The sequence below is a fragment of the Taudactylus pleione genome, unplaced genomic scaffold (assembly GCF_031769625.1).
Source record: "Taudactylus pleione unplaced genomic scaffold, aTauple2 ptg000185l, whole genome shotgun sequence".
Classification (NCBI taxonomy): domain Eukaryota; kingdom Metazoa; phylum Chordata; class Amphibia; order Anura; family Myobatrachidae; genus Taudactylus; species Taudactylus pleione.
The window spans coordinates 227,045-251,911 of record NW_028284587.1 but is presented as its reverse complement, the minus strand read 5'-3'; the positions used below and the strand labels follow the sequence as shown (position 1 = coordinate 251,911).

At 46.1% G+C, this 24,867-nt stretch overlaps 1 protein-coding gene across 1 annotated transcript in view; it reads left to right on the top strand.

Annotated features, from left to right (window-relative positions):
- Window positions 1–24,867, top strand: part of ADAMTS15 (ADAM metallopeptidase with thrombospondin type 1 motif 15) — a 91,208-nt gene that overhangs the window by 42,509 nt on the left and 23,832 nt on the right. Inside the window, exons 2-4 of the mRNA XM_088476276.1 lie at window positions 4,987–5,119; window positions 13,214–13,381; window positions 23,079–23,362. Coding sequence (XP_088332402.1) covers window positions 4,987–5,119; window positions 13,214–13,381; window positions 23,079–23,362 — 585 coding nt within the window. The remainder of the gene's footprint in view (window positions 1–4,986; window positions 5,120–13,213; window positions 13,382–23,078; window positions 23,363–24,867) is intronic.

The window sequence follows — 24,867 nt, the reverse complement described above, 5'->3', positions numbered from 1 at the left end:
ACATGGGGCACTGCATAAGGGGCCAGCCTGGGGGCACTGCATAAGGGACACTATTTAAGCCTGGGGGCACTGCATAAGGGGCCAGCCTCGGGGCACTGCATAAGGGGCCAGCCTGGGGGCACTGCAAAAGGGACACTATTAAACCTGGGGGCACTGCATAAGGGGCACTATTTAAGCCTGTGGCATTGCATAAGGGGTCAGTCTGGGGGCACTACATAGGAGCACTACTTCAGCCAGGAGGCAATGCATAAGGGCAAAGTTAAACTACAGGGGGCAATGCATAAAGGGGAAAACTACAGGGGGCACTGTATAATGGGCACTTTTGACTGAGAGCCAGTGGTGGAGCAGCCTGAGTGATGTCGGGCTGGATTGGCAAGGGAGATACCCCTTTTCCCGGTGCGCGCATAATTGCGAAGGCCCCCACCTAGCTACTTTTGGATGCTACCCGGCTGGAAAAAAATTCTGGGGAGAACACTGCATAGGTAACATGCAGTGCTAAAGTGCCTACCCTGCGCCTGATTCAGGGGTCGATGCCGTGAGCAGTGAGCGTCTCTGTACGAATCCCATCGGCTGCAGCGTTAGCATACAGATGGACTGCATTAGCGTGCAATCAAGCCCACTATGTTGGAGGTGCTGTACTTGTACATTATGTAGACAAAAGTGATTGGACACTGACAGCAAATAGATCAATGAGATGTTATTGCCATCAGTACTGTGGGCCTAATTCAGACCCGCTCGCGAGCACTGATTGCTCGCAAGCGGGTCGATTGTGCCCTAATGTGCATGCGCACGATGGAGGGAGCTCCGTCGTGCGCATGCGCGAGACCCGCATAGCGACAGCCAAGCCGTCGTTATGGGTCTTGCACCAAAGGGGGCGTGCTGTCGATGGTGAGTGACAGCATGCCCCCTTTGGTGGGCGTGCCGGAGGCGTTGCTGCCCAGACAGAGGCGTTCCCATGGGAACACCTACCGTCTGGGTCCGGCCCCACTGACATCACTAGTGATGTCAGTGGGAGTGCTTTTGGCTCTGATAGAGCCAAAAGCACTCCTCGGCTTGCGGCAGCGAGACCCTACCGCAGGGTCTCATCGCAATCCCGATGGTCGCGATGGTCATGACCATCGCAAACATCTTTTTGGCCGCTTGCATAAGCTGTGGGTGGTCACAAGCCAGGAGGACGCTCCATTTTTAGGTAGGAGGACCCTGATTCAGAGTGAGCGCTCTGGTCAGAGCGTCCGGCTCTGAATCAGGCCCTGTGTACGACCACCACATGGACAGCAGCAGGCGGTATGTTCTGCCATTCCACCTTATGTACAGTGACCAACTGTGACACTGAAGAAGGTCGAGTCGGCCTAGAACGCAACCGTCGCTCCAATTCATCCCAAAGGTTCTCAATGGGGTTGAGATCTGAACTCTCAGCTGGTCAATAAACCCGGGTTACCAAATTTTCTGTATACCAGTCCAGCGTTGCCCTGGAAACATGTCACGTGGCATTGTAATCCTGATAAAAACATTTGTTGATTCCGTAGAACTGCTAGTGCATGGGCCTCCCTACTAAGTGTCCTTATCGAAACCTCCACATTAGTGGCCATTTGGAACTCATGTGCAATAGCACACCTTTCCCTTTGTGCAGTGGCACACCTTTCCCTTTGTGCAGTGGCACGCATTTCCCTCTGTGCAATAGCACACCTTTCCCTTTGTGCAATGGCACGCATTTCCCTCTGTGCAATGGCACGCATTTCCCTTTGTGCAATGGCACGCATTTCCCTTTATGCAATGGCACGTATTTCCCTTTGTGCAATGGTAAGCATTTCCCTTTGTGCAATGGCACGCATTTCCCTTTGTGCAGTGGCACGCATTTCCCTCTGTGCAATAGCACACCTTTCCCTTTGTGCAATGGCATGCATTTCCCTCTGTGCAATGGCACGCATTTCCCTTTGTGCAATGGCACGCATTTCCCTTTATGCAATGGCACGTATTTCCCTTTGTGCAATGGTAAGCATTTCCCTTTGTGCAATGGCACGCATTTCCCTCTGTGCAATGGCATGCATTTCCCTCTGTGCAATGGCACGCATTTCCCTCTGTGCAATGGCACGCATTTCCCTTTGTGCAATGGTACGCATTTCCCTTTGTGCAATGGTAAGCATTTCCCTTTGTGCAATGGCACGCATTTCCCTTTGTGCAATGGTAAGCATTTCCCTTTGTGCAATGGCACACATTTCCCTCTGTGCAATAGCACGCATTTCCCTCTGTGCAATAGCACACCTTTCCCTCTGTGCAATGGCACGCATTTCCCTCTGTGCAATAGCACGCATTTCCCTCTGTGCAATAGCACACCTTTCCCTTTGGGCAATGGTACGCATTTCCCTTTGTGCAATGGTAAGCATTTCCCTTTGTGCAATGGCACGCATTTCCCTCTGTGCAATAGCACGCATTTCCCTCTGTGCAATAGCACACCTTTCCCTTTGGGCAATGGTACGCATTTCCCTTTGTGCAATGGTAAGCATTTCCCTTTGTGCAATGGCACGCATTTCCCTTTGTGCAATGGTAAGCATTTCCCTCTGTGCAATAGCACACCTTTCCCTCTGTGCAATGGCACGCATTTCCCTCTGTGCAATGGCACGCATTTCCCTCTGTGCAATGGCACGCATTTCCCTCTGTGCAATGGCACGCATTTCCCTTTGTGCAATGGCACGCATTTCCCTTTGTGCAATGGTAAGCATTTCCCTTTGTGCCATGGCACGCATTTCCCTCTGTGCAATAGCACACCTTTCCCTTTGTGCAATGGCACGCATTTCCCTTGCGCGGTGGTGACCAATCATTTTGTCTACATAATGTACCACAGTGCTACACCAGTAATGCAACAAAACAAAACACAAAAATAATACACTCTATAAATAAAACGGATGTACTGTATCTAGAATAAACATGCTGTCAATAAATAGCAATTTACATTAAGTTTCATTTTATTTCTTATGCTCCATTAACTAAAACGACCCATATGTTCATTTAGATACAGAGTCCATCATCAATAATTACAAATAGACCAACTGAAAGCAACAATTCAAGGTATTAAAAGCACAAGTGACTCTTTTTAATTGTGTACAGGGAAACTGCCTCTGGTCTCAAATCCTGAGAATAGCGCTACGTTTACGTAACAATGACCCCAGTCCACACAGGTGGGGTAACGAGCCGTGTCCCATCGTGTCTATATAAGGAGGGTGCCAGGACATGCTGTCTGCACAGATATAGGAATGTACAGGGAAGGTGCTGTGAAGTAGGTCAGCAAGGTGAAGTCAAGGACAAATGTCAGTAGTGTGGGCGGGGTGAGGCACAGGTAATGTATATTATAATACCTGGGGCCTCAGGTAAAGGAGAGAGTTAGGAAGTAATATAATAACTTGGGAAGGTGTGGCAAATTGGTAATGCAACTGAATAAAGGAAATAGTAAATACTATCAGGCAAACCAGGATTAAGAATATATCCTTAGGTTTATGAATAAGGAGGTGGCTCAGTGAGTAAGAGCATAATAATAATAATAATAATGAAATAATACCAATATTTGCGTTCGCCTTCTTTTGTCACATCCTACAATTGTACAGGAGACCCAGGCAACTAATCACTGGCTATTACTAATTAATCTCGCAGGTGAATGGGTCTAGATTTCCATGGGATGTCACCAAATAAAGTTTCAATGGGCGAAAGTCACTTTTAAAGTGCTAAATTCCCCTTTTGTGCAAAGGAAAGAACATACGGGGTGCCCCAATACAAGGTATGCTCCCTACCAGAAACCTTTAACAAATCCTGGACCCCGGCCACAAATAACAGACGTTCTGCCAACGGACCCGACTATTCAAACAATCAAAATTGTTCTTAAGCTGGCACAAATAAGAGTGATTAATTCCATAGCATTCACGGCCTTCCCCGGCTGCCAGACAAGCTCTTTTATCTGTACTTATGAACTATTACATAAAACAACCCAAACACAAAGGAACACTGGATATCTGTAAGGTGCCAGGAACGTCATCTGGAGGAATGCTTGGCAGAGGTGGATAATACACAAACACAATAATTACTCTGCCGCAGTACTGTCTGGGCTTTGCTACATTCTGTAAGTTACAGGTGTCTGCAGTGGCATGAGAAATTGGAGGATAGCGCTGTACTAAACGGTGTGTGCCATTATTGTTCCCATTATTGTTCCCGAATGAGCACTTTTTATTTATCTACGGGCCTGATTCAGCAAGGAATGCACGGATGCAGACGCACGCCATCGGCCGATGCTCGCGGTCTACGTCTGGGTCTCAGTGCGCGAACTGCTCACTGCGTCCGCAAAATCGAGTGCAGTGGATACTCAGACCCAGGGATAAGTGATTGACAGGAAGTGCCGTTTGTGGGTGGATTCGGGGAGGGTTTCGGCCCAAACGCAGGCGTGCCAGTGCTTTGGCACCCCGTTACAGGGGCGTGCATAAATTAGCCTCTGAGATGCCGGACACAGCCTGGCGTCCCTCTGCGTGCAGGAAGTCTCTCAATTCCTGCGGCAGGATCAGGTCTACCTTTAGTCTGCGTGCTGCTCCGATGTTACTCGATGTTCCCGATGTTTTCTCATACTTGCGCATCAGTACGGATGTTAGCGGAGGGTAAAGGGGGCGGGATTATGTAGTGCTGGGCATCAGCATCTTTGTGCTGCGATTGCCGTTTCGTATGCAGTCATTAGCATTTTCTCGCAGCGACCGGGGGCGTGCGTCTGCATCCGTGCGTTCCTTGCTGAAACAGGCCCTAAGTCATCAATTCTAAGCAATCAAATGAGCGAGTTATTCCCTGTCAGACAAGTGTCCGGCCAGACATTGCACTTTATATACCCCCGGGCTTCAATTATTCCGCTGTAGTCATGATGAAAGAAACTCTTAAAATAATGATTGTGTCATTTTGGTGTAGCTGGGTAAAATGTGGGGAAAATCTGGAGAATAACATTTCTTTCCCTCCCTGCAGGATCTGTGTGGTGCCGCCACCTGTGACACTCTGGGAATGGCGGATGTGGGCACAATGTGTGACCCGAAGCGTAGCTGCTCCGTGATAGAGGACGATGGGCTCCCTTCAGCCTTCACCACGGCTCATGAACTCGGTAAGTTTCCTGGAGCATAGATAGTGTAGTAGGGCGATGATCTCAGGACTAGAAACACAACTGTTTAGTTGTCAGTGACCCAGCAGAGAATGGTCCAAAGAGGTCCCCCACGGCTCTCTGATGAGGATAGAAATGAACCCGTAACATAAACATTTGTAGGATAAAAAGAGGGATAAGGCAGAGATAAAGCTGCACGTTGAGGAGAGAGGCACCTAATCGTCATGAACGTTTTAATTTCCATCCTTTTCCTCCAATGTGATCAGAAATGTTGGGGTTGTATGAGATCCAGTAACAAGGACTACCTGGGGGGCGGGGGGGGGGGGATTTGAGTTTAGGTCCAGGACAGTCTGTGAAACAAGGACATTTGGCATAGGGTAAGAACCATAATTGGAGAAAGTGCAGATGTTTCATCGATTTACCCGCAAAATATTTTTTTTGTCGGCAAAACGAGGTTGGCTTTTATATTTGACCCATTGTCTATGTTATTAGAATTTTGTGTCAACTTCGAATTCTAGATCAATCCAGATTATCTCTATTTCTAGCATCAAGTGGTTTCATTAACAGAATGATTATTAAGGGATGAGAAGAGGCAAAATAATAAGGGGGGATTGGGGAACCATTTGACCAGCACTGAGGCGTAAAGGTATTAATATAGGGCTGTGACTCCTCTTACTAAGTTACAAGAGGACTCTTTGCATAAAGAGACAATCTATTCTAGGAATTGCCTTTTTGGCATCTAGAGCTACAACAAGGGCCGGGAAAGAGTCCCTATGTATGCTGGTATTAGTTACAAAGGATGTAGTTTGGAAGCCGACGGTCTAAATCCCGACCGCCGGCTTCCAGACGTTCTAATCCCGGCGTGGTACTAATAACAGACGTCTAAATCTAGACGCCTGTCATTAACCAGACGCCGGAAGACCGACGCCCGGCATCCCGATCGAAGTGATGCCGGGCGCGGACAGCTGCGGGGGGGAGGGTTAGGTTCAGGGCTCCCGGGGGGAACTTAGGGTTAGGCACCCCACGGGAGGATAGGGTTAGGCTAGGGGAAGGGGGGGTTAGGGTTAGGCACCCCCGGGGGGGAGGTTAGGGTTAGGCACCCCCCCGGGGACTTAGGTTTAGGCGGCGGGGAAGGGGGGGTTAGGTTTAGGCACTTAGAGGAGGGATTAGGGTTAGGCACTTGGGGGGAAGGTTAGGGTTAGGCACCCCTAAGGGAGGGTTAGGGGGGGAATTAGGTTAGCGATACTTACCTTAGGGACGATCGGGATTTTCAGACAAATGGTGGCGGCCTCTACAGTTGTTGGTGAGATGTGAAATTCTTAAGAAGTATGAAAATTGGGTTACGATATGTTTGGTGAGTTTGGTGTATTGGGGTTGTAATATACTTTAGGCCCACTAATCAAAGCCATTGTGTACTAATATGTAGAATAGATTAACATCTTTTCGGGCTATAGACAAGAATCACAGTAGAGAGATTATGGTTCCAATGAGTAAGATGTACAGTATGGAAGGTTGTGCTGCAAAGGCCTGAGGCAGCTATAAATGAGACTGTAGGTCTCCCTCTATAAGGTCCACTGGTATAGAGTGCATGGGTGGTGACATGCTGAGGACTTATTTTGGGGCATGTTGGTCTGGGTAGTAGCAGAGATGGGATTTTATTATATATTATGTATGGACTTTATTATATATTATTTAAAGGTCCTAAAAATGAAGCCAGACAGGGTACACTAGACCGCGTTGTTATACATTGCGCACTCACCAAAGTTTCCAGGTGTCAGGTAACTGAGTAAGTTATCCCAGGATCTCTGAACACAGGCCTTTGTTGGCAGACTGGCAAGAGACCGGATGCAATATTATTTCTTGTGCCATAGCACTTTTATGCTAAAATGGGGAAGATCCACAGACATGGTTGCTTTGATATGTGGGTGACATGCAGTCAGTTGGCAGGAACTAATCTATGGGTAGCCTGTTGGGTGGAATTCAATCAGAAAGGCTAGGATGGTCTCAGTGAAGGCGGCTTTCACCATGTTCTACCTTTGTTAGGGCCAATGCTCCCAGTGACTAAGGGTAAAGTCAAGTTGTGTTTCTATCTTGGGCTTCGGAAAATGGTGCCGATTAGATTTGGCCACCATGGCGTTCTCGGTCAGGGCCAAAGCACAATGTGGTAGTCGGCTTGTTACCTGCATTCAGGGGTGCCTCTGACTCTGAGAGTGTGGCTTTTATAAATTAGGGATGGGGAATACTGCTGTATTGGTTAGGATTAGGATAGCTTTCTCTAGAGTTGTTCAAAAGCATTTCTCACTTTTTAGGCTATCATGCCACAACACCGTATATGAGTCAACTCTTTGATACTATTCTGTCATTTAGTCCTTTCCTAAATAGCAGGCACACAAATAATTATCCCCATTCAGTTGTAAAAAATTCTATCTATGTTGGGTACCCGAGGCAGATTTCCTTAGGTACAGAATTGGAATATATCTCAAAGATTTGGAAATTACAAGAAAAATTGCACTTTCACCTGAGTTTTTCAGCACAATCCCCAAGTCAGCGACCGTGGAGCTCAGATGTAGAAAAGCTTAGTAAGTGTGACAACAATTGAGACAATCCCAGATGTAACAGGATGAAACAAGGCACACCAAGTAGTGAGTTGCTTTCTGTGTTTCAGTGACCACCGGGATGGTATTGTAATCCTAAGAGATTCTGCAGCAGCTTAGGTGCTATACTGCAAGTGTTGTTTAGGTTAGCATGGCTCAGATAAATAGCGTCACCCATATGGGCGGGTGTGGTTCATTGTATTTCCAGTTAGTAATAGTTTTAGGCAGAATGTTTCCGCGAATGTTACTGTTTACACAGTTACATTCCTTTTCAAAACTTATAGCAGGGTCAGGCCAGTTTACTGCCACTTTGTGCTATTTAGATTTCCGAAACTGTAGAGCAGTGATTTTCAAACTTTTTCAACTCGAGGCATACTACACAAGATTATAAAATTACCAAGACACACTATCCTTTTTTTTTAACCAAATATAATATTTAATTACAAATATCAACATATATTTACTATGCCTAATTGCTCCCCACAGAAAACCGCTCCCAACAGAAAACCGATTTGCCACATTACTCTCCACAGAGCACATATGCCTCATTGCTTCCCACAGAAAACATATATGCCACATTGCTCCCCACAGAAAACCGCTATGCCACATTGCTCCCCACAGAGCACATATGCCACATTGCTCCCCACAGAAAACCGCTATGCCACATTGCTCCCCACAGAGCACATATGCCTCATTGCTTCCCACAGAAAACATATATGCCACATTGCTCCCCACAGAAAACCGCTATGCCACATTGCTCCCCACAGAGCACATATGCCTCATTGCTTCCCACAGAAAACATATATGCCACATTGCTCCCCACAGAAAACCGCTATGCCACATTGCTCCCCACAGAGCACATATGCCTCATTGCTTCCCACAGAAAACATATATGCCACATTGCTCCCCACAGAAAACCGCTATGCCACATTGCTTCCCACAGAAAACTGCTTTGCCACATTGCTCCCCACAGAAAACCGCTATGCCACATTGCTCCCCACAGAGCACATATGCCACATTGCTCCCCACAGAAAACACATATGCCACATTGCTCCCCACAGAAAACCGCTATGCCACATTGCTCCCCACAGAGCACATATGCTAGATTGCTCCCCACAGAAAAAAAAACATGGTTGGCCCCCACAGAAACAAAAGAAAACCACATTGCTCCCCACTAAATAATAAAACATGGCTGGCCCCCACAGAAAAATATGATGACCATTGGTCAAACTAAAACTCACGCTGCACAGCTGTCAGCAGCGGGCGAGCGGGCGGGAGGGCAGACAGACAGGCAGCCTGTAGAGAGAGGGAGCGGGCTGGGCGGCTGGTGGAGCGGGAGGCAGGATGGGCGCCAACGCGGCGTGCGTGACCTGTGATGTCACGCCACCGCATCTGGGCAGGTCACGGCCTGGGCGCTCCTGAGTCTTCCAGAGGAGCTCAGCGGCAGCCCTGGCCACTATACTGTAAAATGTTTTTAACAACCATCCAGCGTGAGCTAATGCCTGAGGAGCACATTAAAAATACTACAGGATAAATGGTCTCATCGGGTTCCCTCTCACTCTCACCACTAGAATACAGCACAATCTATTTTTCATGTGTTATAATAATAACATGCGCTATCAGTATTGGTACTGTAAAGGTGCAATTGAAAATTGATTTTCAAGTAAAAGACTGATCGAGTATACAGATAACTGTTAATAAATAAAGCGTGTGTTTCTATTCATATGCTTAGTGAATATTTGTGGAAGATCCGTTCAGATTTGTGGAAAAACAGTGAGGTATATACTGTATTGTGGAAAGCAGTGAGGTATAAACAACTGTATTGTGGAAAAGCAGTGAGGTATAAACTGTATTGTGGAAAAGCAGTGTGGTATATACTGTATTGTGGAAAAGCAGTGAGGTATAAACTATACTGTGGAAAAGCAGTGAGGTATAAACTATTGTGGAAAAGCAGTGAGGTATAAACTGTATTGTGGAAAAGCAGTGAGGTACAGTATATACTATATTATGGAAAAGCAGTGAGGTATAAACTGTATTGTGGAAAAGCAGTGAGGTATATACTGTATTGTGGAAAGCAGTGAGGTATAAACAACTGTATTGTGGAAAAGCAGTGAGGTATAAACTGTATTGTGGAAAAGCAGTGTGGTATATACTGTATTGTGGAAAAGCAGTGAGGTATAAACTATACTGTGGAAAAGCAGTGAGGTATAAACTATTGTGGAAAAGCAGTGAGGTACAGTATATACTATATTATGGAAAAGCAGTGAGGTATAAACTGTATTGTAGAAAAGCAGTGAGGTATAAACTGTATTGTGGAAAAGCAGTGAGGTATAAACTGTATTGTGGAAAAGCAGTGAGGTATAAACTGTATTGTGGAAAAGCAATGTGGTATATACTGTATTGTGGAAAAGCATTGAGGTATAAACTGTATTGTGGAAAAGCAGTGAGGTATAAACTGTATTGTGGAAAGGCAGTGAGGTATAAACTGTATTGTGGAAAAGCAGTGAGGTATAAACTGTATTGTGGAAAAGCAATGTGGTATATACTGTATTGTGGAAAAGCAGTGAGGTATAAACTGTATTGTGGAAAAGCAGTGAGGTATAAACTGTATTGTGGAAAAGCAGTGTTGTGTATATTGTATATAGATTGGTTAGGTTATGCTGTAGTACATGATGGAAGAGTCAAGCATCAACACATTGGGGTAAATTTACTAAAAATCGTGTTGGTCCCGATTTGTCCCGTTTTTCAACTCGGATAGGATCGATCAAAACCAGACGTTTTTTTAACTTTAAAAATCAGGAATTTACCAAGCTCCCAGTTTTGACAGGATCGTTTTGATTGATGGTGTGTTTGGTCGTTCCTGTCCGTTTTGAAGTCCCGATTTCACCGCCCGAATTTCTATACCGAACAAGCAGGCTGCACATATCAGTGAAATATGTGCAGACTGCTTGTTTATTATTTTATATTTTGAGGGTTAATTTTAATAAAGAAATTGGTGTGGCCCCCCACCAAAAGCATAACCAGCCCCGGACTGCTTAACCAGTGGAAAAGCATTGAGGTATATACTGTATTATGGAAAAGCAGTGAGGTATACATCTAGCGGTCTCTCATTGGCCGGGGTACACGTCGGTTCCAGCCAATGAGAAGCCGCTAGATGTAAATCGGCCTCTGAATGACTGGAGGGACATGTGAAACCACGTGACGTCCTGGCAGCTGGCATTCGCGCAATATTGGAATGAGTGACAAGACACACATCAATACTAGTTCGTTTGGTTTTGGGTAAGCGTGTTATTGTTTGGCCAAGACCCCCCGGGATCCTACAGAGACCAGCGCGAGGATCAGGTGAGTATAGGATCTTTGTTGCAGGTACTCCCATTGGAATCTACAGGGACAAGTGGACAGAAACATCTGGTAGAAGGTAAGTATGTGTGATTGAGGTATGCATGTAATAAAACTTTTATTAAAAACGGTGTGTGTACTGTTTTTATTTAACTATTTATTTTACAGTGGGAGTACGGGTGCTGGCTGCCTGCTGGCACTTGTAGTTCCGCAAGTGCCAAAGGGCAGGCATGCTGGCACCTGTAGTTCCACTGTAAAATACAATAGTTTCATACTTTTTTACACTTTATTACCTCCGTACCCACTGCTGCAGGGGTTGGGCGAAGAGCCCCGGACTTCAGACCAAGCCTGGGGTTTTGGGAGAGGGGGAACTCCTCCCCTGAGATCCTCGGCTTGGCCTGACTGACTTGGGGTGAGAAGAATGCTTTGGCCCTGGAGACCCGGTAATAGGGTCTCTGGACTGTGGCATTACACCCCGCTTGTTTTGGGTTCGGTGCTGGTTTTAAATGTAGGGGGACCCCTACGCATTTCCCTCCCCCCCTATATTTGAAACCAGGACTGGCCCTGCAGCCTGGTGCTGGTTCTTAAATTACAGTGGAACCCTACTCATTTTGTTCCCTGTAATTTTTGGAACCAGGACTGGCTGACAAGTCTGAACTGGTTATGCTTTTGGGGGGGACGACTCTACATTATTTTTTTTTAAATTAACCCTTACAACACACTTTCCATTCATAAACATTCACAAATCACACTGATTTGTGTATGTTGGATGGCAACTCGCAGCTCTGGAGATGGTGCATTTAAAACTTCTATTGAGTCCCCGATTTGAGTGTAAAAATGGACGAATATAGCAAAATGAATAACGGTAAATTCACGATTTAGGCAGAAATGAATGAAAAGTACTTCCGAATTGAGCTGATGGTGAATTCATTTCTAATGCTAAAAACGGACGAATCTGTGGCATTAAATCACCCGATTTTTAACCCCAAAAGATGAACAAATCACCCGACTTTAATGATAGTAAATTCCTGATTTGCAAAAAAGTGATATTATCACCTGAGAATGCAAATCGGGACCAATACGATTCTTAGTAAATTTACCCCATACCGTGTACTGTGTAAGCTATTCTACTTTGATTTGTGATGTAGTTTCTGACAATGGGCTCTATTTACTACAATCCGCATATTGAATGCGGATTGTAGTGTGATATTACCAAGTGAATTCGCATTGCGAATTCAGGCAATATCACAGGGATTTACTATAAATCCCTTGCAGGGACATAGCTTGCGATAAAGCTCTGTCCCTGCGGATCCCATCCGCACTCTAGTCGCGGTATTTTCGGAAAAAATACAGCGACTAAGAGCCCGCGCATGCGCCGACCCACCGTCGCTGCTACCCCCACCGACGCTAAGCCCCGCCCCCTGCGATCGCGGACCCCCGCGACCCCCCTCCCTTCATTACACTTACCTGCATCCTCCTGATGATCTTCTCCGGGCTTCCCGATCAGGTTATCTCCCATACTGCACTGGGGCCCGATCACCTGATGACCGGGCAGCAGGGCACTATGGGAGACCAGCTGACCGGAGAGGAGCCATCACTGGAGGCCCGATCACCGGTCTCTGGATTCAGGTAAGTAAAAAAAAAATGTTTACATTTTTTTTTTCTTTTTTTTACAGCAATCAGCTTGCGGTCTGTTTAAACCACATAGCTGATTACTGGTACCAGCTCCCGCCTCTGCTCTCCCCGTTAGAGCAGAGTGGGAGCCCGGTAACCGGGGGAGACCCTGGATAACGCCACCTCCAGGTGGCGTTATTATCACAGGGCTTCCCCCGGTATTTTTTTACAATTTATTTTTAGTAACTCTGGTCGGATCACATTTCCCATTACAATTATGGGAAATGCGATCTGCTTTACTAAAAATAAGTGATACCTAGGGGTTGGAGTAGAATTTTACTAATTCTACTCCAATGCCCTGTAATAACTACAGGTGATACTAAAATAATGTGAAAAGGGTGAAACACCCCTTTTCACTTTATTTTAGTAAAAATAATGTTAATAAATAGAGCCCAATATATTTTAGAGATGTCAACATTCTCTCTCTCTCTCTCTTTTACAGCTTGTGACATTTCTAAATGATACTTATCTCTTTCCTTCTCTCCTTAAGGTCACGTATTCAATATGCCCCACGACAATGTGAAGGCCTGTGAAGAGGTGTTTGGGAAGCTGAAGGAGAATCACATGATGTCGCCGACACTGATACAGATTGACCGAGTGAACCCGTGGTCTGGGTGCAGTGCCGCCATCATTACAGACTTCTTGGACAGTGGACATGGTGAGGATAACGGAAGGGAAATAGGGCCCTAGTAATTATGTTGATGTTACGTTTCCAAGTATATTGCTTGTAGTTATATAATTATATAACTCCTGTGATTGTGGCTGATACATTGGGACATGACCAGATTCCTAAGAGCAAAGCCACCCCAGTAGGATCACAGTGCCAGGGGGTGTATCCCCAGCCAGTAGGATCACAGTGCCAGTGGGTGTATCCCCAGTCAGTAGGGTCACAGTGCTAGGAGGTGTATCCCCAGTCAGTAGGGTCACAGTGCTAGGGGGTGTATCCCCAGTCAGTAGAGTCACAGTGCTAGGGTGTGTATCCCCAGTCAGTAGGGTCACAGTGCTAGGGTGTGTATCCCCAGTCAGTAGGGTCACAGTGCTAGGGTGTGTATCCCCAGTCAGTAGGGTCACAGTGCTAGGGGGTGTATCCCCAGTCAGCAGGGTCACAGTGCTAGGGTGTGTATCCCCAGTCAGTAGGGTCACAGTGCTAGGGGGTGTATCCCCAGTCAGTAGGGTCACAGTGCTAGGGTGTGTATCCCTAGTCAGTAGGGTCACAGTGCTAGGGGGTGTATCCCCAGTCAGTAGGGTCACAGTGCTAGGGGGTGTATCCCCAGTCAGCAGGGTCACAGTGCTAGGGTGTGTATCCCCAGTCAGTAGGGTCACAGTGCTAGGGGGTGTATCCCCACTCAGTAGGGTCACAGTGCTAGGGTGTGTATCCCTAGTCAGTAGGGTCACAGTTCTAGGGTGTGTATCCCCAGTCAGTAGGGTCACAGTGCTAGGAGGTGTATCCCCAGTCAGTAGGGTCACAGTGCTAGGGTGTGTATCCACCGTCAGTAGGGTCACAGTGCTAGGGTGTGTATCCACCGTCAGTAGGGTCACAGTGCTAGGGTGTGTATCCCCAGTCAGTAGGGTCACAGTGCTAGGGGGTGTATCCCCGGTCAGTAGGGTCACAGAGCTAGGGTGTGTATCCCCAGTCAGTAGGGTCACAGTGCTAGGGTGTGTATCCCCAGTCAGTAGGGTCACAGTGCTAGGGTGTGTATCCGTCAGTAGAGTCACAGTGCTAGGGGGTGTAGCCCCTCCTTCCCCAGTAGGGTCACAGTGCTAGGGAGTGTAGCCCCTCCTTCTCCAGTGGGTTCACAGTACTAGGGGGTGTATCCCCAGTCAGCAGGGTCACAGTGCTAGGGTGTGTATCCCCAGTCAGTAGGGTCACAGTGCTAGGGGGTGTATCCCCAGTCAGTAGGGTCACAGTGCTAGGGTGTGTATCCCTAGTCAGTAGGGTCACAGTGCTAGGGGGTGTATACCCAGTCAGTAGGGTCACAGTGCTAGGGTGTGTATCCCCAGTCAGTAGGGTCACAGTGCTAGGGTGTGTATCCCCAGTCAGTAGGGTCACAGTGCTAGGGGGTGTATCCCCAGTCAGTAGGGTCACAGTGCTAGGGTGTGTATCCCTAGTCAGTAGGGTCACAGTGCTAGGGGGTGTATTCCCAGTCAGTAGGGTCACAGTGCTAGGAGGTGTATCCCCAGTCAGTAGGGTCACAGTGCTAGGGTGTGTATCCACCGTCAGTAGGGTCACAGTGCTAGGGTGTGTATCCACCGTCAGTAGGGTCACAGTGCTAGGGGGTGTATCCCCAGTCAGTAGGGTCACAGAGCTAGGGGGTGTATCCCCAGTCAGTAGGGTCACAGTGCTAGGGTGTGTATCCCCAGTCAGTAGGGTCACAGTGCTAGGGTGTGTATCCGTCAGTAGGGTCACAGTGCTAGGGGGTGTAGCCCCTCCTTCCCCAGTAGGGTCACAGTGCTAGGGAGTGTAGCCCCTCCTTCTCCAGTGGGTTCACAGTGCTAGGGGGTGTAGCCCCTCCTTCCCCAGTAGGGTCACAGTGCTAGGGGATGTAGCCCCTCCTTCCCCAGTAGGGTCACAGTGCTAGGGGGTGTAGACCCTCCTTCCCCAGTAGGGTCACAGTGCCCCCCCTTCCCCAGTAGGGTCACAGTAGCCCCCCCCTTCCCCAGTAGGGTCACATTGCTTTGGGGTGTAGCCCCCCAGTAGGGTAACAGTGCTAGGGGGTGTAGTTGTGCTGCTCTTTTCCACTCTTGGTCCCCAGAGAGGCCCAGGCACCAGCCTCACCTCTTGTCCCTTTCAATGCCCTTGCCTATACTACATACTGCAGTGACCAGTATATATATATATATATATTTATAATTATATGAAAAGGGGGTTAAAGAGACATGCGCCTGATAGTGTAGTAAGTTGGTTAGAGTGATAATTAGTGCTCAAAACTTTGGACCTCACTCAGAGTCGATCGCTTGCTGCAAGCGATCGCTCTGAATGAGGGCGGCCGCTTACTTTTTAAAGTGCCGCCTCCTGGTCGATCGCTAGACTGTGGGTTACCACCCACAGCTCTTGCAATCGACCAGGGTGATGGTCGTGATGGTCAAGACCATCACGACCATCGGGGCTTGCGACGAGACCCTAAGGTTGGGTCTCGTCAACCGCAAGCCCCAGGGAGCTTCCTGCTCTGATCGAGCAGGAAGCTCCGCACTGACATCATTGCTGATGTCAGTGGGGCCGTCCCCAAACGGCAGGCGTTCCATCGGGAACGCCTCCGTTTGGCTGGCCACGCCCCCTGCCCGCCTCCCAAACGGGGCTAGGTGTCATTCACCATCGACAGCTCACCCCCTTTGGTGCAAGACCCGTAGCACCGGGGCACCCGTCGCTAGCCGGGTCTTGCGCATGCGCATGTCGGAGCCGGCTCCGACGTGCGCATGCCCAGTGGGGAAACATCGACCCGGTTGCGAGCGCTCAGCGCTTGCGACCGGGTCTAAATAACCCCCTTTGTGTGCGTACCAGAAAAAAAATCTTTAATGCTTATCTGATTTACAATGGTATAAGGCTCATACAGGATGGGATGTATAAGATGTCATCTACTGGAACACCTTAGGAGGGGCTCGTTCAAGCCCGGGAAAGAGGAGATGATATAGTGTAGTTTGTTTTTATAGGAGTAGCAAGACAGGACTACATATAGCTGCGTACCATATATTGTTGTATATCAAGCGTGTAGTATGTATATCCAAAATATATCATAGTATACCTTTCTCCTTAGTATTCCTTGGAGGAGTGTGCAGTGCGCACAGGCTTTGGAATAGATACAGAAATGATCCCCCATCAGTATATTTTAACACGGGTTTTATTTGGATACATTAACATAGGGAGACAATTGTAGGAAAACATACAAATAATAAAAAATAAAAAAATACTTATCTTTTAAAATGGTACCCAGTCCTCTTAGGTATAAGTGTCCAATGTCTAGAGAGCCTGGGTCAGGTGGCCTCAACGCGTTTCGTCCGGTAGGGACACACTCTATATCTTGTCTGGCATTGTCTATATTATTATGATCTTGGAAGCTATGCAGTAACGGGCCTGGCCAGTACCTGGATGGGAGACCACCTGGGAATACCAGGTGCTGTAGGTTATTGGAGGTGGATTGGGACGGTTTGGTAACACAGCAGAGGGGTAACTCAGCACAGCACTTGTTATTGCATTCTCATATATCCTACAATTTCGTCGGGATAATACTTTTATCTGACACATGACTAGGGTTATTAGGGTACTTGTTTCCCCACATACATTTGTTATAGCACCATTATGGTGACGTGGGGGACTACTTACCCTTTGTTTAATATTTTTGCCTACTCCACATTTGGACCTATATGTAGTCTCATTTGACACACATCATATAACTTTGCTCAATACAAGGGTATTTATCAATTTTACATACAATTATTAAAGGCTATATAATTTTACACTTGTTAATTCCATGTGACTATAAGAGTGCCCCAATAACAAGCTCTTCTTTTTCTTTTCTTTGTACACTGACAGCTGTAGAGCGGAGGTTCCTGGCTGATATATAAGGGGTACACTGACAGCTGTAGAGCGAAGGTTCCTGGCTGATGTATAAGGGTTACACTGACAGCTGTAGAGCGGAGGTTCCTGGCTGATGTATAAGGGTTACACTGACAGCTGTAGAGCGGAGGTTCCTGGCTGATGTATAAGGGATACACTGACAGCTGTACAGCGGAGGTTCCTGGCTGATATATTAGGGGTACACTGACAGCTGTACAGCGGAGGTTCCTGGCTGATATATAAGGGGTACACTGACAGCTGTACAGTGGAGCTTCCGGGTTAATATATATGTGGTACACTGACCGCTGTAGAGCGGAGGTTCCTGGCTGATATATAAGGGGTACACTGGCAACTGTAGAGCAGAGGTTCCTGGCTGATATATAAGGGGTACACTGGCAGCTGTAGAGCAGAGGTTCCTGGCTGATATATAAGGAGTACACTGACCGCTGTAGAGCGGAGGTTCCTGGCTGATATATAAGGGGTACACTGACAGCTGTAGAACGGAGGTTCCTGGCTGATATATAAGGGGTACACTGACAGCTGTAGAGCGGAGGTTCCTGGCTGATATATATGGGGTACACTGACAGCTGTAGAGCGGAGGTTCCTGGCTGATATATAAGGGGTACACTGATAGCTGTACAGCAAAGGTACCGGGTTAATATATATGTGGTACACTGACAGCTGTGCAGCAGATGTTCTTGGCTGATACATGAGGTGTACACTGACAGCTGTGAAATGGATGTTACTAGTTTGATACTGGAGGGGTACATTGACAGCTGTGGAATGGATGTTCCTAGTTTGATACATAAAGGGTACACTGACAGCTGTGGAATGGATGTTCCTAGTTTGATACATAAGGGGTACACTGACAGCTGTTGAGCGGAGGTTCCTGGCTGATATATAAGGGGTACACTGACAGCTGTAGAGCGGAGGTTCCTGGCTGATATATAAGGGGTAAACTGACAGCTGTAGAGCGGAGGTTCCTGGCTGATATATAAGGGGTACACTGACAGCTGTAGAGCGAAGGTTCCTGGCTGATTTATAAAGGGTACACTGAGAGCTGTGCAGCAGAGGTTCGTGGCTGATATATAAGGGGTACACTGACAGCTGTGGAATGGATGTTCCTAGTTTGATACATCAGGGGTACACTGACAGCTGTGGAATGGATGTTCCTAGTTTGATACATAAGGGGTACACTGACAGCTGTGGAATGGATGTTCCTAGTTTGATACATCAAGGGTACACTGACAGCTGTTGAATGGATGTTCCTAGTTTGATACATCAAGGGTACACTGACAGCTGTGGCATGGATGTTCCTAGTTTGATACATCAGGGGTACACTGACAGCTGTGGCATGGATGTTCCTAGTTTGATACATCAGGGGTACACTGACAGCTGTGGCATGGATGTTCCTAGTTTGATACATAAGGGGTACACTGACAGCTGTAGAATGGATGTTCCTAGTTTGATACATCAGGGGTACACTGACAGCTGTGGCATGGATGTTCCTAGTTTGATACATCAGGGGTACACTGACAGCTGTGGCATGGATGTTCCTAGTTTGATACATCAGGGGTACACTGACAGCTGTGGCATGGATGTTCCTAGTTTGATACATCAGGGGTACACTGACAGCTGTGGCATGGATGTTCCTAGTTTGATACATCAGGGGTACACTGACAGCTGTGGCATGGATGTTCCTAGTTTGATACATAAGGGGTACACTGACAGCTGTAGAATGGATGTTCCTAGTTTGATACATCAGGGGTACACTGACAGCTGTGGCATGGATGTTCCTAGTTTGATACATCAGGGGTACACTGACAGCTGTGGCATGGATGTTCCTAGTTTGATACATCAGGGGTACACTGACAGCTGTGGCATGGATGTTCCTAGTTTGATACATCAGGGGTACACTGACAGCTGTCTGCAGCCTCTAATGATTTCCCCAGCTGAATGCTTTAGTCCTATTGTTGGCTTAGTTATGACGCCTTTTTAAACAGTTTATTCTTGGCATCCGGTTGCATTTGTAAACTTAACAGGAAATCTGGCTTCATGTACTGTCAGATAGGACTCTGTGGAGGGGATGGGTGGCTGCAGATGTTTGTTGCTTTCGGGGCAGGATTTATGGGGACAGTAGAGATTTCATCTCAGTCCTGTCAGCAGAATATCACTTGGATATTTGATGTATCGGTGGCATTTACGGTAAACCAGCGCTAATTGCTGACATATTAATGGCCAAAGTCACAACATAGGTGATATTAGTGTCCTGAAGTTTTGTCAAGAAAAATCTAAATAATGTTGTGTTCTTGACTTAACATTTACTTGTTTATTGGTGAATCCTCCGTTAATTACAGATCATCACTCGGAAATAAATCATTAGTCTTCAGTACTAAAAAAAAAATGACCTGAGCTTTTCTTACCAAACCCTTTTACTCCAGAGTGCCAATGTGAGTCTGTGCCAACGCCAGCTTACGTCAGGGTGTGGATTCTCTGTATATAGGTGTCTGTGTATACATGGGTCAGTCTGTTTATAGGTGTCTCTGTGTCTGTACCATACATGCCTACTTTTGAAAAAGCATTTCAGTTTGTGAAAGCAGCACCTATGAGCGCGGCGGTAAAGTGGGCGTGTACTGCTACATCTGAGAGGCGTGTCATACATGTGATGGGCGTGTACTGCTACATCTGAGTAGCGTGTCATAATATTGGCTTACATCCACACGTGAACAAGCCCCAAAGCAGTTAGTAAGAACTATTTCAGAAGATGTATGTAGCCATAGGGATCATTGGGCCTTATAATCAATGCAGGGAAATTATACCATTTGAATTTATACAGTATATCTCTGTTTTTTTTTTTTTTAATATAACAGCTTCATAATGGGGGTAAGGTGGAATCAGGGAGATTGCCAGACTCTCCAGGGATACAGGGAGATTGCTGCAATTTCAGGGAGCCACCCTGACAATGAGGGAGCTTTGGCAAGTATGGTCTGTACACATGTTTAATTGTGTGTATATACTGTATATCAGTGTGTGTATAAGATACTCTAAAGCTGGATACACTACACACCTTACAGATATATCAGCAGATGAAGGTTGTTTCTATACACTGAGCAACCATTATTTTTCTTCTGGGCGCAGGTTCGGCTGGCCGCGGGGCGTGTCGCACCCTCCTCCCCGTGGCCTCCGCTGCAAGTGTACGCGCGGTCGGCTGACCACCCGTACACACAGCACGATGCTCCAATATATCTGCAGGCATCGGCTGTGCCGCACAGCCGACGCGATGTCTGTGAACGAAGTTGTTCACAGACCTATCGCTGGTACACACCAGCCGACGCACACAAGATATATTGACCGATCAATTGATCGCCCAACATATCTACCAGTGTGACTGTGTACCCAGCATACTGTGTATATGTATCAATGTGTATGTGTACAGAGTTTTTTACATTATTTATTTTTATCCATACATTACACATCTATGGATAAAAACAACTGGCATCACAATTAAGGTAATAATGGTGAATGGAACCACTAGTAAAGTATGTTCATTTGCTTTAAATGTATCTTCATACATAGGCCCGTATTCAATTAGAAGCGAAAAGCCGAGATCCGCGAAAAAGTATCGCCGATTGCGACTTTTTGCCAGGCGAAAACATACTGTATCTCTGTTTTCAATTCCATCTGCTTTTCACGTATGCGGAAAGTCAATGCAATGTAATTGGCGAAAAACATTCTCCTCTGAATATCAGGAGAAAAGAAAGGCACATTTTTCTTTTTGGGGTGTAAAGGTGGGGAAACCACTCAGAACCCTTGGGACAGCCCCCCAAAGGCTAACTGCCTCAAAAAAGCCCTATAATAAAGTGAGGAACACCCCAAAAAAGTACTTTTAATTTGGGGGCAAAAAAGTACAAAGCGGGGGTACAAACATAAAAGTAGCGAAATAGACTTTTTGGGGGTCTGCAAGTATGGGGGAGGTGTTTTTTTGATTGCAGGTGTTTGCTTAAGGTGCCTTTCTTAAGTTTTTTAAAACTTTACTTTAGCGACTTTACAGATATACTTGCACCCATTTTCACGTACCCCAAATTTGGCAGGAGTACCTATTTTCTCCAAAAAAAACTCATTAATGCCATTCTTCACCACTTGTGCAAAGACGCTAATTAGAGGCAATTGTACCAACTTAAGTAACCCAAACAGTTTTATTAGGACTAATGGGCACTACTACATTGATCCCCAATGTTTCTGCATCTTTTTGGGGGGTTCAGGCTGATTTCCCCGATTCTGACAACACTTTCTGCCTCTTCTGACTTCGCGTGTCGCCCTTTTCGCGTCTTTTGGAATTGAATAGGACGAATAGCGGGTACGAGCATGATAAGTATACGTGCCTAAAGTACGTGTTGTAGGTCGAAAAGTCCGGCAGACGAAACTTTATCGCATACGCGAAACTAATTGAAACGGCCCATAGAGGGAGATGTTTAAAACCTATGAAATGGAGAAGTTGTCCATAGCAACCAACTAGCTTCTAACTGTAATTTTATAGACTGTGCTAGATAAGTGACAGTTAGATGCTGTATGGTTACTTTAGATAACTTCTCTGCTTTATCTCACTCAACAAGGCTTGATACTTCTCTCATTAACACACTATTTTCAATTTGATAAGATAGGTGCAACTCAACCAAACCTGCGTTTCAGGGGGTTTTCAAGCGTACAGAAATGCTCACATACATAGAGGCTTGTCACAGTCAATGGGAGATCAATCTTCATCTCCTTGGTGGGAATACAATTATCGCTGGAAATACTCCCTCCCACTTTACTTTTCTCATTGTGCTCCTGATAATGTCACTGTTTAGTATCATTTATCCATTAAATGAATCATGAGAGTGAGGGGACATCATGAATGTCTGTATTACGTGTCATTTATGTGTGTTGATCGAAACCCACATATGAATTAAAGATGAGCGACTCCCATAATATTTGCCAACTCAGGGCCTGAAACTCACTGATATTTCACTGAAATAACCTTTCCCTAAAAATGTGAAATGCCCTTTTTGCTGCATAACTAAGCGCATTCATACACAAGCAGCCCGGCTATTTCTGTAGGACTTATTTGAGGGGTCTGTCATGCTGTCACAAATCGCCCGGCAGTTGCAGAAGATTATTCATTAACTGCAGACCAGGAGTGGATGGACACCGTGCGCTCCCGTAGTTAAGGGTTATAAGAGATAATTGAGGCAGATAATGCGCCACCTTCATGACCCGGGCACGCCTCCTCTGAGACATGTTCCTTATCCAAATCCGCTCACATCCAATGTTGACGTGCATGATATCAGAATGTGCAAAAGTTTGGACACCCATGTTGACATGCATAATCTATGCACATAACTCAAAATTTTCAACATTTGTGCAAAATCAGGTGCACACTCTGGTTGGTGTGTGCGCTACAATATAATTCAATCTGATGACAATACAGCAAGCTGCACTATAACACTTAGGGGTCTATTTACTAAGCAGTGTTAGGAGACAGAGTGAAAAGTGATAAGGTGCCAGCCAATCAGCTCCCAACTGTCATTTTTTAAACACAGCCTGTGAGATGACAGCTAGGAGCTGATTGGCTGGCACCTTATCACTTTTCATTCTGTCTCCTAACACCACTGCTTAGTAACTAGACCCCTTAGCTCTATCCTACACCTGTCTATTTCATTGAGCAAAAGTACAGGTTGTTAGTGTGCACTGGATGAACCAGATCTGTATTTCTCTGTTTTGGTCCTATTCTCTAATCCTGTGCTCTGTTGCATACTGTGTTTAGGTGAGTGCCTCTTGGATGAGCCAGCGAAGCCTATCTCTTTGCCCGATGAGCTGCCCGGTGTGGGTTATGGCCTGAATCGACAGTGCGAGCTGGCATTTGGTCTGGGATCCAAGCCGTGCCCTTACATGCAGTATTGCACCAAATTGTGGTGCACGGGCAGAGCCCGGGGGCAACTTGTGTGCCAGACTCGACACTTTCCTTGGGCGGATGGCACAAGCTGCAGCGATGGAAAGTTCTGCTTGAATGGGGCATGTGTGGAGAAGCACAACACCAAACGGTATAAGGTGAGAACCGACAGCAGCGTCTATGTGCCTCCATACACAGTACAGTGTGTGCTCATCTTTCACCCGATGTCACATGTAGGCATTGGATAATGTTCCCCTATAATCACCAGATGTCACATGTAGGCATTGGATAATGTTCCCCTATAATCACCAGATGTAACATGTAGGCATTGGATAATGTTCCCCTATAATCACCAGATGTAACATGTAGGCATTGGATAATGTTCCCCTGTAATCACCAGATATCACATGTAGGCATTGGATAATGTTCCCCTATAATCACCAGATGTCACATGTAGGCATTGGATAATGTTCCCCTGTAATCACCAGATGTCACATGTAGGCATTGGATAATGTTCCCCTATCATCACCAGATGTAACATGTAGGCATTGGATAATGTTCCCCTATAATCACCAGATGTCACATGTAGGTATTGGATAATGTTCCCCTATAATCACCAGATGTAACATGTAGGCATTGGATAATGTTCCCCTATAATCACCAGATGTCACATGTAGGCATTGGATAATGTTCCCCTATAATCACCAGATGTAACATATAGGCATTGGATAATGTTCCCCTATAATCACCAGATGTAACATGTAGGCATTGGATAATGTTCCCCTGTAATCACCAGATATCACATGTAGGCATTGGATAATGTTCCCCTATAATCACCAGATGTCACATGTAGGCATTGGATAATGTTCCCCTGTAATCACCAGATGTCACATGTAGGCATTGGATAATGTTCCCCTATCATCACCAGATGTAACATGTAGGCATTGGATAATGTTCCCCTATAATCACCAGATGTCACATGTAGGCATTGCATAATGTTCCCCTGTAATCACCAGATGTCACATGTAGGTATTGGATAATGTTTCCCTATAATCACCAGATGTAACATGTAGGCATTGGATAATGTTCCCCTATAATCACCAGATGTAACATGTAGGCATTGGATAATGTTCCCCTATAATCACCAGATGTAACATGTAGGCATTGGATAATGTTCCCCTGTAATCACCAGATATCACATGTAGGCATTGGATAATGTTCCCCTATAATCACCAGATGTCACATGTAGGCATTGGATAATGTTCCCCTGTAATCACCAGATGTCACATGTAGGCATTGGATAATGTTCCCCTATAATCACCAGATGTCACATGTAGGCATTGGATAATGTTCCCCTATAATCACCCCATGTAATATGTAGGCATTGGATAATGTTCCCCTATAATCACCAGATGTCACATGTAGGCATTGCATAATGTTCCCCTGTAATCACCAGATGTCACATGTAGGTATTGGATAATGTTTCCCTATAATCACCAGATGTAACATGTAGGCATTGGATAATGTTCCCCTATAATCACCAGATGTAACATGTAGGCATTGGATAATGTTCCCCTATAATCACCAGATATCACATGTAGGCATTGCATAATGTTCCCCTGTATTCACCAGATGTCACATGTAGGTATTGGATAATGTTCCC